The sequence below is a fragment of the Pteropus vampyrus genome, unplaced genomic scaffold, assembly GCF_000151845.1.
Source record: "Pteropus vampyrus isolate Shadow unplaced genomic scaffold, Pvam_2.0 Scaffold58, whole genome shotgun sequence".
Classification (NCBI taxonomy): Eukaryota; Metazoa; Chordata; class Mammalia; order Chiroptera; family Pteropodidae; genus Pteropus; species Pteropus vampyrus.
In genome coordinates this window covers 8,994,627-9,006,935 of record NW_011888839.1, presented here as the reverse complement: position 1 = coordinate 9,006,935, position 12,309 = coordinate 8,994,627, and the positions used below count along the sequence as shown (strand labels likewise).

General features: G+C 36.6%; 1 protein-coding gene across 2 annotated transcripts in view; it reads right to left on the bottom strand.

Annotated features, from left to right (window-relative positions):
• Nucleotides 1-550: 550 nt before the first annotated feature.
• The window catches only part of GPR63 (G protein-coupled receptor 63), a 49,154-nt gene continuing 37,395 nt past the window's right edge, over nucleotides 551-12,309 (bottom strand). For both annotated transcript variants that reach the window (XM_011360749.2, XM_023530956.1), the window contains exon 2: nucleotides 551-6,026. In XM_011360749.2, coding sequence (XP_011359051.1) covers nucleotides 4,620-5,879 — 1,260 coding nt within the window. In that variant the 5' untranslated portion in view covers nucleotides 5,880-6,026 and the 3' untranslated portion in view covers nucleotides 551-4,619. The remainder of the gene's footprint in view (nucleotides 6,027-12,309) is intronic.

The following is a 12,309-nucleotide window of genomic DNA, read 5'->3' as shown; positions in this document are numbered from 1 at the left end:
AAATGTAGATTCAATGACAACCTTCTTTTATAGCTTAAAAAAGAAGAAATATATTCAGCTATTGCATATGAGTGAAAAAGAAAATAAAACCCTATGTCTAATTGACAAAAAAAACTGAAACTCTTATATACAAATAAATATTTCCTATGGATTTAAAAGTGGATTTAGATTGGCACTGGATTTTAGAAATAGAAGCACAGTATGAAGTCATTTTGTCAAAATAGGAGCAGACGCTGTCATTGCTTTGCCAAGTGACAATCTAATTTTAAATGACTCAGTAGTAAAATTTTCATAACTATTCTAGACAGAATTTCTTAAAACTGTTTCTAAATACTAATGATCTCTTGCCAAGTTTCATTTCATCCTTAATTACCCTGAGAACTTCTAAAACTAGAATACAGTTACACACACATAGGCTTTGAGAGCTCATTTGAAAATAAGAACCCCCAAAAAAGCAGGGTTTGAAACTAAACTCAGATTTTAATTTAACAGAAAGTATTATTCATGACAAATTTTTTAAAAATAAGATGAAGTAGTCCTTTAAACTAAATTCCAATTTTAGAAATGTTAAATATTTATTTATTTTGTTACTGGGAGTATTTTTCCTGGTTCTAAGAAGAATATACACAAATAACCACACTTTTTGATTTCTGAATATTAACAATCCAAAATTCAAAGTAGTTTCTTTTCCCATACAGGTCAGGTACTATTGTAAAATAAATTAATTTTAATTACAAAGTACTAGTACCAATATATAGTAAATGTATTACCATTTCTTGTAATAACAAACATGTGCTTTTATATTTTTATTATAAAACTGAGTTTTCAATGAAGGCAATTTAGCAGGACCATGGTTGAGAAAATGAATTTGAATTAAGCAGTCCTTTAAACTTAAACTGAAAAATCATGGCAGAATAAAATGTCAAGCAAGTGAAAAAATTTTCTATGATATATACATAAACATTTCACGTAAACAAAAGCAAAGATCAAGAAAAAATTAAATAATTTTGTTAACAACCAAAATACATGGATTAAAAGGGTCGTTTTATTTTCTTCATGCTTCCACTGAACACAACTGGCATAAGCAGAGCAACAGGTGTTAGACGAATCTTTACATTCCCCTCATACTCTTCAGGAGTTTACATACGATAAAGATATCTCTCTAGGAGAAAAGAAGACGTTAGAGGAATTAGACTCCAGAAAGCCATGACTTTCAAATATTAAGTCACTCTTTTTGCTCTACTGTGAAATGAGATAGTTTATCAGAATTTTGCCAGTTGAAAGAAGGTAAAGCTAACACTGGCAAGATCCAGCACTAACACACGTGGCAGCAAATCAGGCACAATGATACATAGATTTTCCTCTGGATGTGGATTATCCATGCACTAAGAGATAATGGATTCCAACACAAAACAAACATTTTTGGATAAAACAGACAATATCGAAATGGGTATATTTTCAACAGGAGTGTTTTTCAAGTGTGCCCCAGGGCTCACCTGCATCAGGCAGAGTGCTCCACAAAACTAAAAGTGTGCATTCCTGAGCCCAACCCCAGATTCTCTGGGGGCCCTGGGCATCTGCATTGTTAAGAAGCGCCCCCCTGGAAATACTTAGAAACATATTCCTATTAAAGTTTGAATATCGCTACTCCAGACTATTGGGGATTTCTTTTGACTCTTTCTTTTAACCACAAAGATTTCACTATCTCTTTCATGCTTCATACTTATTAGCCAGAAAAACAACAAAAATAAAAACATTTCTGATTATGTCAGTCAGCAGTGATAGTAAGTAGTGGTACTTTTTTTCCCTCAAGAAAATATAGGGAAATAGGCAACGAATAAGTCTGCACCTAAATTTTTCAAAGGTAGCCCATAGTACTTTTTTAAAAAGAGCTTTCAAATTGTCTATGTAATAAAAAATGTTCAAAATGATTTGTAAACTGTCATCTAATCAAGATTATCCAGTGTAAAGAGAACTGCTGTTCGGTGTTGCTGAATTCACACAAAGGTCCCTTTCTTCTTTTTCTTCACACGCACCGAGCATCTCAGCAGGCACTCCAGAGCCCTCACCAAATGATGCACTGCCTACAGAGCAGCGAAAAAGTACCTAAGGGTCGCTCATAAAAAAAGGACAAAGATAACAAAGCTCAGTTTCAACTCCAATCAAAAAGGAGTTTCAAGACTCTTGCCAATATGTAAGATGAATACAGAGCATGCTTAGAGACTTTCCTTAGAGAAAGTCTGCTTCCAAATATACGTATTAATATCTGCTTGAAATTCAGTTTATATTGAAAATGGAAAGCATGATACACTTCCGTGCGTTACTAGCATCTACTATATTGTTTATGTTCTCTATGATATCTATGGACACAACAATTTTACTTGTGAATAACATGAACTAGAAACCAAAGAGGTAGGTGACTATCATCAGAAAATGATCCCAAAACCACATGTGAAATAATATGCTTGAGTCCCAAATAAGTCCTTTAACTGAAAAATGAGTTGTAACACCATTACAACTGCCTTAAGAGCAGAATTTCCAGGTCTTCTGTGATGCCGTCAACCTTCTAAAGTCCTAATTCCTGATACTGTGTCCCATGCTCTTCAGACACTCCGTGTTAGGAAATAGCTAAGGAAATAAAACCTAAAGAGGTAATACTAGAGACCAAGGAGTAAGGCTGACGTCAGCTGGGCTCTTCGAAAATCTCCACTCTCACATTAAGGAAAGCACATCAGAGTTGGGCCAGATCTTACGTGTATCTAATCCAACTCTCTGGTTGTACCACTGAAGAAACAGTCTTATTTTCCCCACTGGTTCACAAAGCACTAAAATTCTGAAAAAAATGCTATAAGTCCAAAACTGTTTATGGTTAATATACCTATTTCTAAAGCCCATGATGTAGCCAAGAGGCTCTACTTTGAGCCTTTATGGCCTTAGCCTGCAGCCCCATCCCTGTTGGCTGTTTTATAAAGTGTATCAGTAGTTACAGAGAGAAGTGGACCAAAGGGTCTGGATGCACCTAGCGGGGCAGATCATCTGCAAGAGAAACATAATTTGAAACCTCAGACATGCCCTGTTACGACTTGTTCTACACTCCACCCAGGGCTTACCTCTGCTTCTTTGTTGGAAACTCGTCCCTGAGCACATACACAACCTCCAGCTCTGCTATGGGCAAGCACTGGGCAACAACATTGTTCTGCCTTACAACATTTAGAAATGGCTAGACAACTAGAAACCTGCGAACCTTCAAGGCTGAGGGCTACAGACAGCTGTATTTAACTTCTCCATAATTATCAGTCATTCATTTTGTAATCCAAAAAAATCACCTCATAGCCTTATTTCCTCATAGCCTTATTTATCTAAGATTTTAAAGCTCCACTTTAAAAGGGCAGTTGCGAATGATTTTATTTTTATATTTTCCAGATTTTCTGTAATGGTTTCACATTTCTTTTAGTAATTAAAAAATGATGCAATTTTTAAAAGATTTTAGTCTAAAAACATTAAAGGATATGCAAAGTTTCCTCTTGACTATGAAACATCTAAACCTGAATGATGTATCTGTGTGGCACAGTGAAACAGCACAGTCTCCAAAGATTTTTGAGATCCCAGCTCTATCACTAACCGTGGGCAGGATTTTAGTCTCTCTGAGACTTGCTTTCTTTATTTGTAAAAAAGAAGAAATAATACCTACCCCACAGGAAGCTGTGAGAATAAAATGATGCACAGTGCCTGGCAAATGGTAGGTGTTCAATAAATGGTAGGCCTTTCTCGCCGCTGGGCTCAGTGATAACCCTTGAGTAAAAGGAATCACCACAGCCTGCACTGGCCGCCCTCTTAACTGAATCCCATTTAAATTTGAAGGGTGCTCTGTCGCCTCGACTTCGCCCTATTGCTCTAAAGAATTGCAATTGTGCTTAGAAAAAGTTCTATACTTTTATGTTCTCTCCTTTAAAACTGTACATGCAGATAAAACATTTTAAAAACACTATCTTCCTAGAAATAACGCAATTCCTAAAGCACAACATGTCTTCTATAAAAACAATTCTGAAAAACATGATTTAGTTCATTGTTTCTTAAAGTGCACCAAAGTAAATATTAATGACCTTTAAAATGTCACTAACCCCCTCGGGTTGTATTTTTTTAAATAAAAGTAAATATTTATCTACTGAGATGTATGTGGTTTTTGGCTCCAACGCGATGGCAAAAAGCAGCAGTGTCTTCCAGAAAAAAAAAAAATTAATAAACTCAACTAAGCATACCTTAGCAGCATACAGAACGCCTACATTTCAGTGTAGCTGCAGGCTCAGTATAACACAATCCTGATTCCTACTTCAAAAACAAAATTAATCAAAGAAAGAAAAAAGCATCTCCTCATCCTAAATCTAGGATTTCTCTTGAACTCTGGAGGTTAACATCTGTGATCACTTCCCTATTGTGTATCCTTGGTAACAGAGTTATAACTAGTCACTATTCTCCCTTTATACTGTACACACACACATAACAAACAAATCCTATATTTAAAAAATAATAAAGTATAAGTAGAGAAACCATGTGAAAGAAAAAAATTCAAAGTCAGATAAAGAACAACCATCATCCAAAATGTCAGGCAGTTCCAATTTTCACACCACCGTCCGATGTTCCCCACACACATAGACAGCACTGGGTCGTATCCGTCGCCTTGTGTGACCAGGGATCCGTGGCAAAAACTTGAAGGACTTGGGCATCATGTCTAGGCAGGCGTCATGGAATTTCTTAATCCTCCAGTAGTAAATCAGTGGGTTCAACGCAGACTTGAGGTAGCAGAGCCAAAGTAGCCAGGTGCTAATCTCAAAAAAGTTGTGCTTATAGTAAAAGTGCTTACTGAATGTTGCCACAAGGCTATAAGTGGTGAATGGGGCCCAACAGACAATGAAGACAGCAAAGAGAATCAAAATGGTGGTGAAGGCACGCGTTTTAAAGCCCATGTCAATGCTCATCTGGAAGGGTCTCTGTAGACTCATGAGACCCAGTTTGCTGGCCTGGCTGAGGCATATACCCTCAGGGTAGCTATGGATCCTCAAGGCGTTGTGCCGAAGGGTGTTAAGTATGCCCATAAATGAATACAGTATCACCAGGAAGGGTATGAAGAAAGAAATGAGAGAAATCAAAATCACATACGCTTGGTAACCCGGATGAGTTGTGTACCCAAACACACACTGGGGGGCTCGGGAAGGTATCTGTAGGTCTGGGTTCCCTACAGCCAAAGGAAAAGCAACACAAAAGGAAGTCGCCCAAGAAACTGCTATCAGAATCTTAGCTCTGTATGGATTCAGCTTATCCTGCCTCTGGACTATAATAAGGAACCTATCGATGCTAATGATGAGCAGGATGGCTACTCCCTCTATCACAAACAACCAGAAAAACATGGCAGATACCCTACAGAAGAACTTCCCAAAAATCCACCTGGTAGTAAGAATAGTTACCAAGGCAAAGGGCATGTTCAGCACTGCAAGCAACATGTCTGCAAACGCCAGGCTGGCAAGGAGGATGTTAATGGCAGATCGCATGGCAGCTTTTTGGTAAACCATGAGGCAAACCACCAAGTTCCCAAGAAAAGACACAAACAGAATAAATATCATTATAGCAGAAAGGATGATCTGGAGAGGCAAGTTTAGGCTCTTATAAACTGCTGGTGTCGGGGGTACAGCTGTGCTATTCACTGTCATGGGGCTCATGCCAGTGGGAGCCATGGTTTCAAAACTGTATCTAAGCAGCAGAGCAACTCCCGGATGCTGCAACGGCGGAGGGACCGTGATATTCATGTACGTGTTTTCATAGACTACGAACGTTGTGTTGGTGGCCCCCGTATGGGACGCAGTCAACACCGCGGAGAAGACCATGCTTTCCGTAGGATGGAAGGTGCCAGCAAATAAGTAGGTGTTCTTCAAGCATATCAACACAGAGCAGCAGTATCATATTTCATTGATGGGCTTGGAAACACACTCTGGAAAACAGACGAGTTCCATCTTCCACGGGAGTCCTTTCTCCTGAAAACAAGCCCCAAACACAAAAGTGAATGAGAAATGAGCTTTGTAAATAACACTTGACTTCTTACCTTCATCATGAAGGATAGGTTAGTTTTTTTTTAACCCTTTAAAAATATTTACGTCTCTAACCTTGTCAGCACTAAAATAGTGTTGTTCTGTTATTTTTAGTCAACCGTGATGGAAATTTCATGACATTCAAAAATGAAGTGAAAGTGAAAAAAAATCAAAATGGATAACTGCTTCAAAGTCAAAAGTTAGAACATTATTTTGAAATTTTCTTTTAAATTTCTAGTAACAGCATGGCCTTTCCATAGCCACTGTTAATACACATTTTATTATGTGGTTCTCCTAAGAGTGCTGATATTTTTTTAATAGCATTCAGATACTGGTTCATATTCCATTTTAACTTTAATATAGTCCAGCTGACAAAAATCCCTGAACTCAGTTTCCTATTTAATACTTTTGTACTAACACCTGTATAAATAGGTACTAGGTTATTTTCTATGAAGGTCCAAAACAGTTTCTTGGCTTTCTAATTTCTTTGTGTTTCTTTCCAGAAATCCAAATATCACCATACAATGTAATGATTAGATATTTGTATACACTGTGAAATGATCACCACAATAAGTCTAGTTAATATCTGTAACCATATAGAGCGAATTTTTTTATTATGAGAACTTTTAAGATCTACTCTCTCAGCAACTTTCAAGTATGCAACACAATATTATAAACTATAGTGACTATGCTGTATATTACAACCCCATGGCTTAATAATTTTATAAATGAAAGTCTGTACCCTTTTTACCCACCTTGACCCATTCTGCCCATACCATTTCTCTCCACCTCTATTCTCTGAATCTATAAGCTTAATTATTTTTTTTTGTATTTTAGATTCTACACATAAGTGAGAGCGTATTTTTTTTTCTTTCTCTGTCTGATTTATTTCACTTAGCATAATATCCACCCAAGTTGTAGCAAATGGCAAGGTCTCATTTTTTTTATATGGCTCAATAATATTCCACATACATATACCATATTTTCTTTATCCATTTATCGATCGATGGACACTTAGGCTGTCTCCATATATTGGTTATTGTGAATAATGCTGCAATGAATATGGGGGTGCAGATATCTTTTCAAGTTATTTTTGTCATTTTTTTTTTTTGGATAAATATTCAGAAGTGAAATTGGTAGATCATACTGTAGTTCTCTCTTTAATTTTTTGAAGAAACTTCATACTGTTTTCCATAGTGGCTCAGCAATACTGCATAAGCATTCCCTTTTCTCTACATAATCACCAATACCTATTTCTTCTCTTTTTTTTTGTTTATGGTGACATCGGTTAACAAAATCCAATAAGTTTCAGGCGTACAATTCAATAGTAAGGCATATATATACATTGCATTATGTGTTCCCTGCCCATAGTTAGATTTCTTTCTGTCACCACATATTTCACCTCTTCTACCTCAACTACCTCCCTATTTCTTGTCTTTTTGATAACACCATTGTAACAGGTGTGAGGTGATATTTCATTGTAGTTTTGATTTGTATTTCCCTGATGATCAGTGATGTTGAGCATCTCTTCATGTACCTGTTGGCCATCTATATGTCCTCTCTAGAAAAATGTCTTTTTAGATCCTCTGCCCATTTTTAATTGGATTGTTTGTTTGTTTTCCTACTGCGTTGTATGAGTTCTCCATATATTTGAATGATAACCCCTTTATCAGATACATGATTTATAAATAGTTTCTTTCTTCAGTAGGTTGCCTTTTCATTTTGTTGATGGAGACACTTTAAAATACTTAGTTTCCTTGAACAAGGTGAGAAACAAAAACAAAAAATGGAATAGAGCCAAAGCAAAAACTGCATTTAAGGGGTGGTTTTTAGGTCGATACATACATATATTATATATATATTATATAGATAGATATTATATATATATGTAATATTTTCTGCCATCAAAACTTCCCATTACTATAAAACCTTCTAACTCAATTTGTTCAATTATTCATTCATCAAATATTTATATTTATTCAGGAATGTAGTATGTGCCAGGCACCAGAGAGATATCAATGAACAAATGGTTCCTGGATTTCTGCTTAAACTGGGCAGACTGACCATAGACCCTGCATCTCAAAGACACACTGAAATGACAATAAAGGGATTTTTTTTAAACAAAATGTACAACCCAAAAGGACAAGAGATATGAATGAAAGATACACCAACAGATAGCAATAAAAGCAAAATGCAGATGGTGGTATGATAACTAACTGAACATACCAGAAAAGAGAACTCTGTCCTCAATACTTCCAGGGAAATATGCTTAGAAGAAATTTACACGCCCTGTAGATCCCAGAGAAGCTTTGGATTGGGAAGTACCAGTTATTACAGAAAATGTGGGTCAGACTGACAACTGCAAAACTGACTGAAAAACTATATACAGAGGCTCTGGAAGCCCACTCCATGCCCGGGTCTTCTCTCCTCAGAGTAATCACATGAAAGCACACACAGCCATTCCAATAGCCCAAGTCTGGCACAACTAAACCTGATAAGTACCGAACTTGAGAGTATCAGCACGAGGTTGAACACAGGGGGATTGAGTGAATGAATATCTGCATATTCAACATGAAAACCTAGTCCCTTCCTCCACCATGTTTCCAGACTGCCGGCAGTCAGGCATATGCTTGCTACCCACGTACGACTGAAGGCATTGTCTTTTGCAGTAACTGAAAAGCCCTAGAGGAAAAATTCTAGATATTAATGTTTGATGGCACCCAAGAAAAAGGCCAACTTAGTGCCCAGTCACCCAGCCTACCATCAAGCATAACGTGTGCACACAGATCTTCTACTCAGCTTTTTGGTACCTATTAAATACAAATGCTCAATTTCCCTATTATATAAAGAATCTACAGAGGAATTAAACAAAGACAATTTTGTAGTTAAACATTACAGAAAAGAACCAGAATTTATAATATTAGGGGACATAGCATGCATATGTCCCCTAATATTAATAATGCCTTTGCTCTGGCATATGTACCATGCTTTTCATTCATTGTACTCCTGGCTCACCGGATGTAAGTATTCTTTGTCCTTCTTCCTCTTCTTACTGAGAAGCATAATAACCACAGCAATACTTTTGAATGCTCATAGTAACTATGTTAAAAGAAGATCCTCTCCTCTCAGGACTTCTCATAAAATACCACTGTGACCTGAAGTATATATATATGTGTGTGTGTATATATATGTATATACACACTCCACATGTGTACATGTAAAGCTCACATATGGCAGAAGTAATTGGTGTCATGTTTTTTTCTCTCTTCTTATAGCATCTACAGAAATAACATTGGATTAATTAGGTTAATGATGTAAGTGTTTTATGTTTGGAGTATGCCAGAATATTACAATTACTCGGGTGTCAATGGCTGGGATGGGCAGTGGAGGCTGCAGTATTTATTCTCTTAGTCTTTGTCCTTTATTTTTATCTGCTACCATAGTGCTTTAGATACTTGTTTTATTCTCAGAAATGATTATATTCACCTAGAAGGCAGGGATTAATTACTCTATTGTCCTCTATGACTACTATGCTTTGCATACAAAAAGTAAATATTAAGTAAATTAAATTCATTTCCATTATGTTTTGTGAGATCAAAGAATTTATTCCTTATTCATTTTAATCTTTATTTATATGATACATGCATATAATTTTAAAATAATCAAATGAATTTTAAAATGACAGTCAAATCCTGTACCACCCTTCACCCTTCCATTCTTGTTTTCTGAGGTTGCCATATTTATTTTAAAGGCTCTTTTTCAAGTACTTATTCTTTATATATCTAAATAACATGAAGAAATTACTACTTTTTGATTTATCAATATATTAACTCCTGATTTCGTATAAGAATAGGGGGAGCTGTCACAGCACCTCCACCTTCTCTCTCTTCTTTTCATACTACCAAAACCTTTACTTGAAAATTTTGAATTATAGTAGAAGTTAATGTTAACATTAATGTATTTATATAAATAGTATATGTGCTGATAAGCCAATAGAATATTTTCTTTCTTGTATAAATTTTGGATTTCCTAGAATTAATAATTTACCTTTTCAATTTTTAAAAATAACTATCAATATTTTTTCATTTGCTCCATGAGATAGATTTTTATATCTACAAGTATAATATTCTGAAAAGTCAAATTTATCTACATTTTTATCTTGGAGTCACACCTTTTATTCTCCTGTCTCTCCCTAGAGTGTTTACTTCCTGGATCTGTTACCAAGATCCAGGGGCATCTCATTACTACCATCCAGGAAATCCTCCCTTCTGACTTGGATTCTTGGCTTCCATATTTCCTAGGCGCTTTACCTTTTACTCCAAAGCTTCCATTTCCAAGAACAGTTTGTCCAGTTGCTTTTGAAGGAAGAACACAGGAGACTTAAATTTTAAGTCCCTGTTGTTAGAATAAGTCATTATTCTGACCATAGTAACTGTATTGGTTTAGAATTCTCAGTTGAAAGTAATTTTCTCTGATAATTTTGAAGGTGTTGTTCTACATCATTGGTTCTCAAAGTTGAGGGCACATAAGAATTACCTAGAGCACCTATTAAAATACAGACTGCTGGAACCCACACCCTGAGTCTGTAGTGTGGGGTGGGCCCCAGAATTTGCATTTCTGGAGAGAAAAAGTAGGTAAATTGAGACTTTAAATTCCAAACTCAAGGATTAGATGAAGAATTAGAAAACTTCTTTAACTACACTGTGAAAGGAGAAACTTTTATCTCCTACAGCTCCAGAGATGAGATTTCTGAAAACTAAACCCAAGTCTAATCCTGAGGGTGGCTGTATTACAATGCAAATTAGATTCTCAACCTTACAGAGTCTCTCCTCTTATAGTTAGGGCATTGACTGGGAGAGTAAGGGCCTGAAAATTTGGATGGGGACTTATGTGGATTCTGATGAAGCTCTGGACCTTGTTTTGCAGTGTTCCTTGCTAATTGAAATAGCCTTTCTACCCCTATTGAATAAGGTTAGTTTCTCTTTGCCTGAAGAATCACTAAGAGCCTCACCTGAGGTAGTTTCTTGCAAAGAATTTCTGCTCTTCCTAAGGACCTTGCACTACCACTTCTATTGCTTCTAAATCTACTACCAGACTCAACTCCCAGCAGAATTTAGCAGGTGATGTACAAAGTGTGATCTAGAAAGAAGTACTATTTATATCAAAAGAAATGCAAGATTTTTCTAATTTATATAGACATGAATTCTGAGGGTACTGGGTTAGGTTATAAGGAATATAATATTACATCAGATCAAATTTATTGATATAGGTGCACTAAATAGAGATTCTAGATTTTCTGTGTTAGCTCAAGTGGCTGAAAATGGCTCTAATAGTTTGTTTGTTTAGCTGACTGAAACCTGGTCCCAAAGCTCACTTACACTACATGATACTGAGATCCTATAATGTCTTTGGTATAGAGAAAGCTATCCAAAGACTTGGACAGATAGGAATGCTGAAGTGGATTTATATATAAGATCTGCTCCCCACCTCTAACTATATCACCTGGTAGGATCCAGAGGGCACTGCTTTCAGCAAGGTTTTGAGAGATACCCTGGATGAGAGGATGGCTAGCATTCTTGAAGATCTCTGTAGTAGCTATTCTCTGCAGATGAGAATGGCAACAGGTAATGCTGTCATCCAAGAAATGGGGTTACTGAACTGAATGGGGCTGATAGTATCCAGGGGGTGAGTGATAGCACTTAACCAGAGATGAAGTGAGTGTGGGTACCACAATGGGCAGCAAAACAAAATTTAAAATCAGAATACTCTGACCTGCAGAGATTGTTGATGTTTGATCATGGTATCTCTAAGAGAGAAATAGTTGGAAACCTACCAAGTCCTACTTGTTCTGGATAAGCAACAAGGTTATAAAATAGAAAGATGCAGCCTCTCGATCCATTCCCAAACTTGAACCAGTAGACAGATCTAGAGCCTCTTGAGTAAAAGGAAGCCAGGTCTGCCTGAGGAAGGACCTTGCTACACAGACAAAAATTTATACTGTAAATATTCCTTCTAGTCTTCTCCCAAAAAACCTGCAACCAATTACTATGGTGACTACAGTGGGGAAGGGGAAATAATCAGAATTTTGTGAGATTTTTGAATATGTCTCTGAACTGACATTCGTTCCTAGTGAACCAAAATGGTCCTGTGCTCCACCATTCAAAGGAGAGGCTTATGTAGATCACACGAATAATGAAGTTTGAGCTCACTTCTAATTCCCACTTATCCC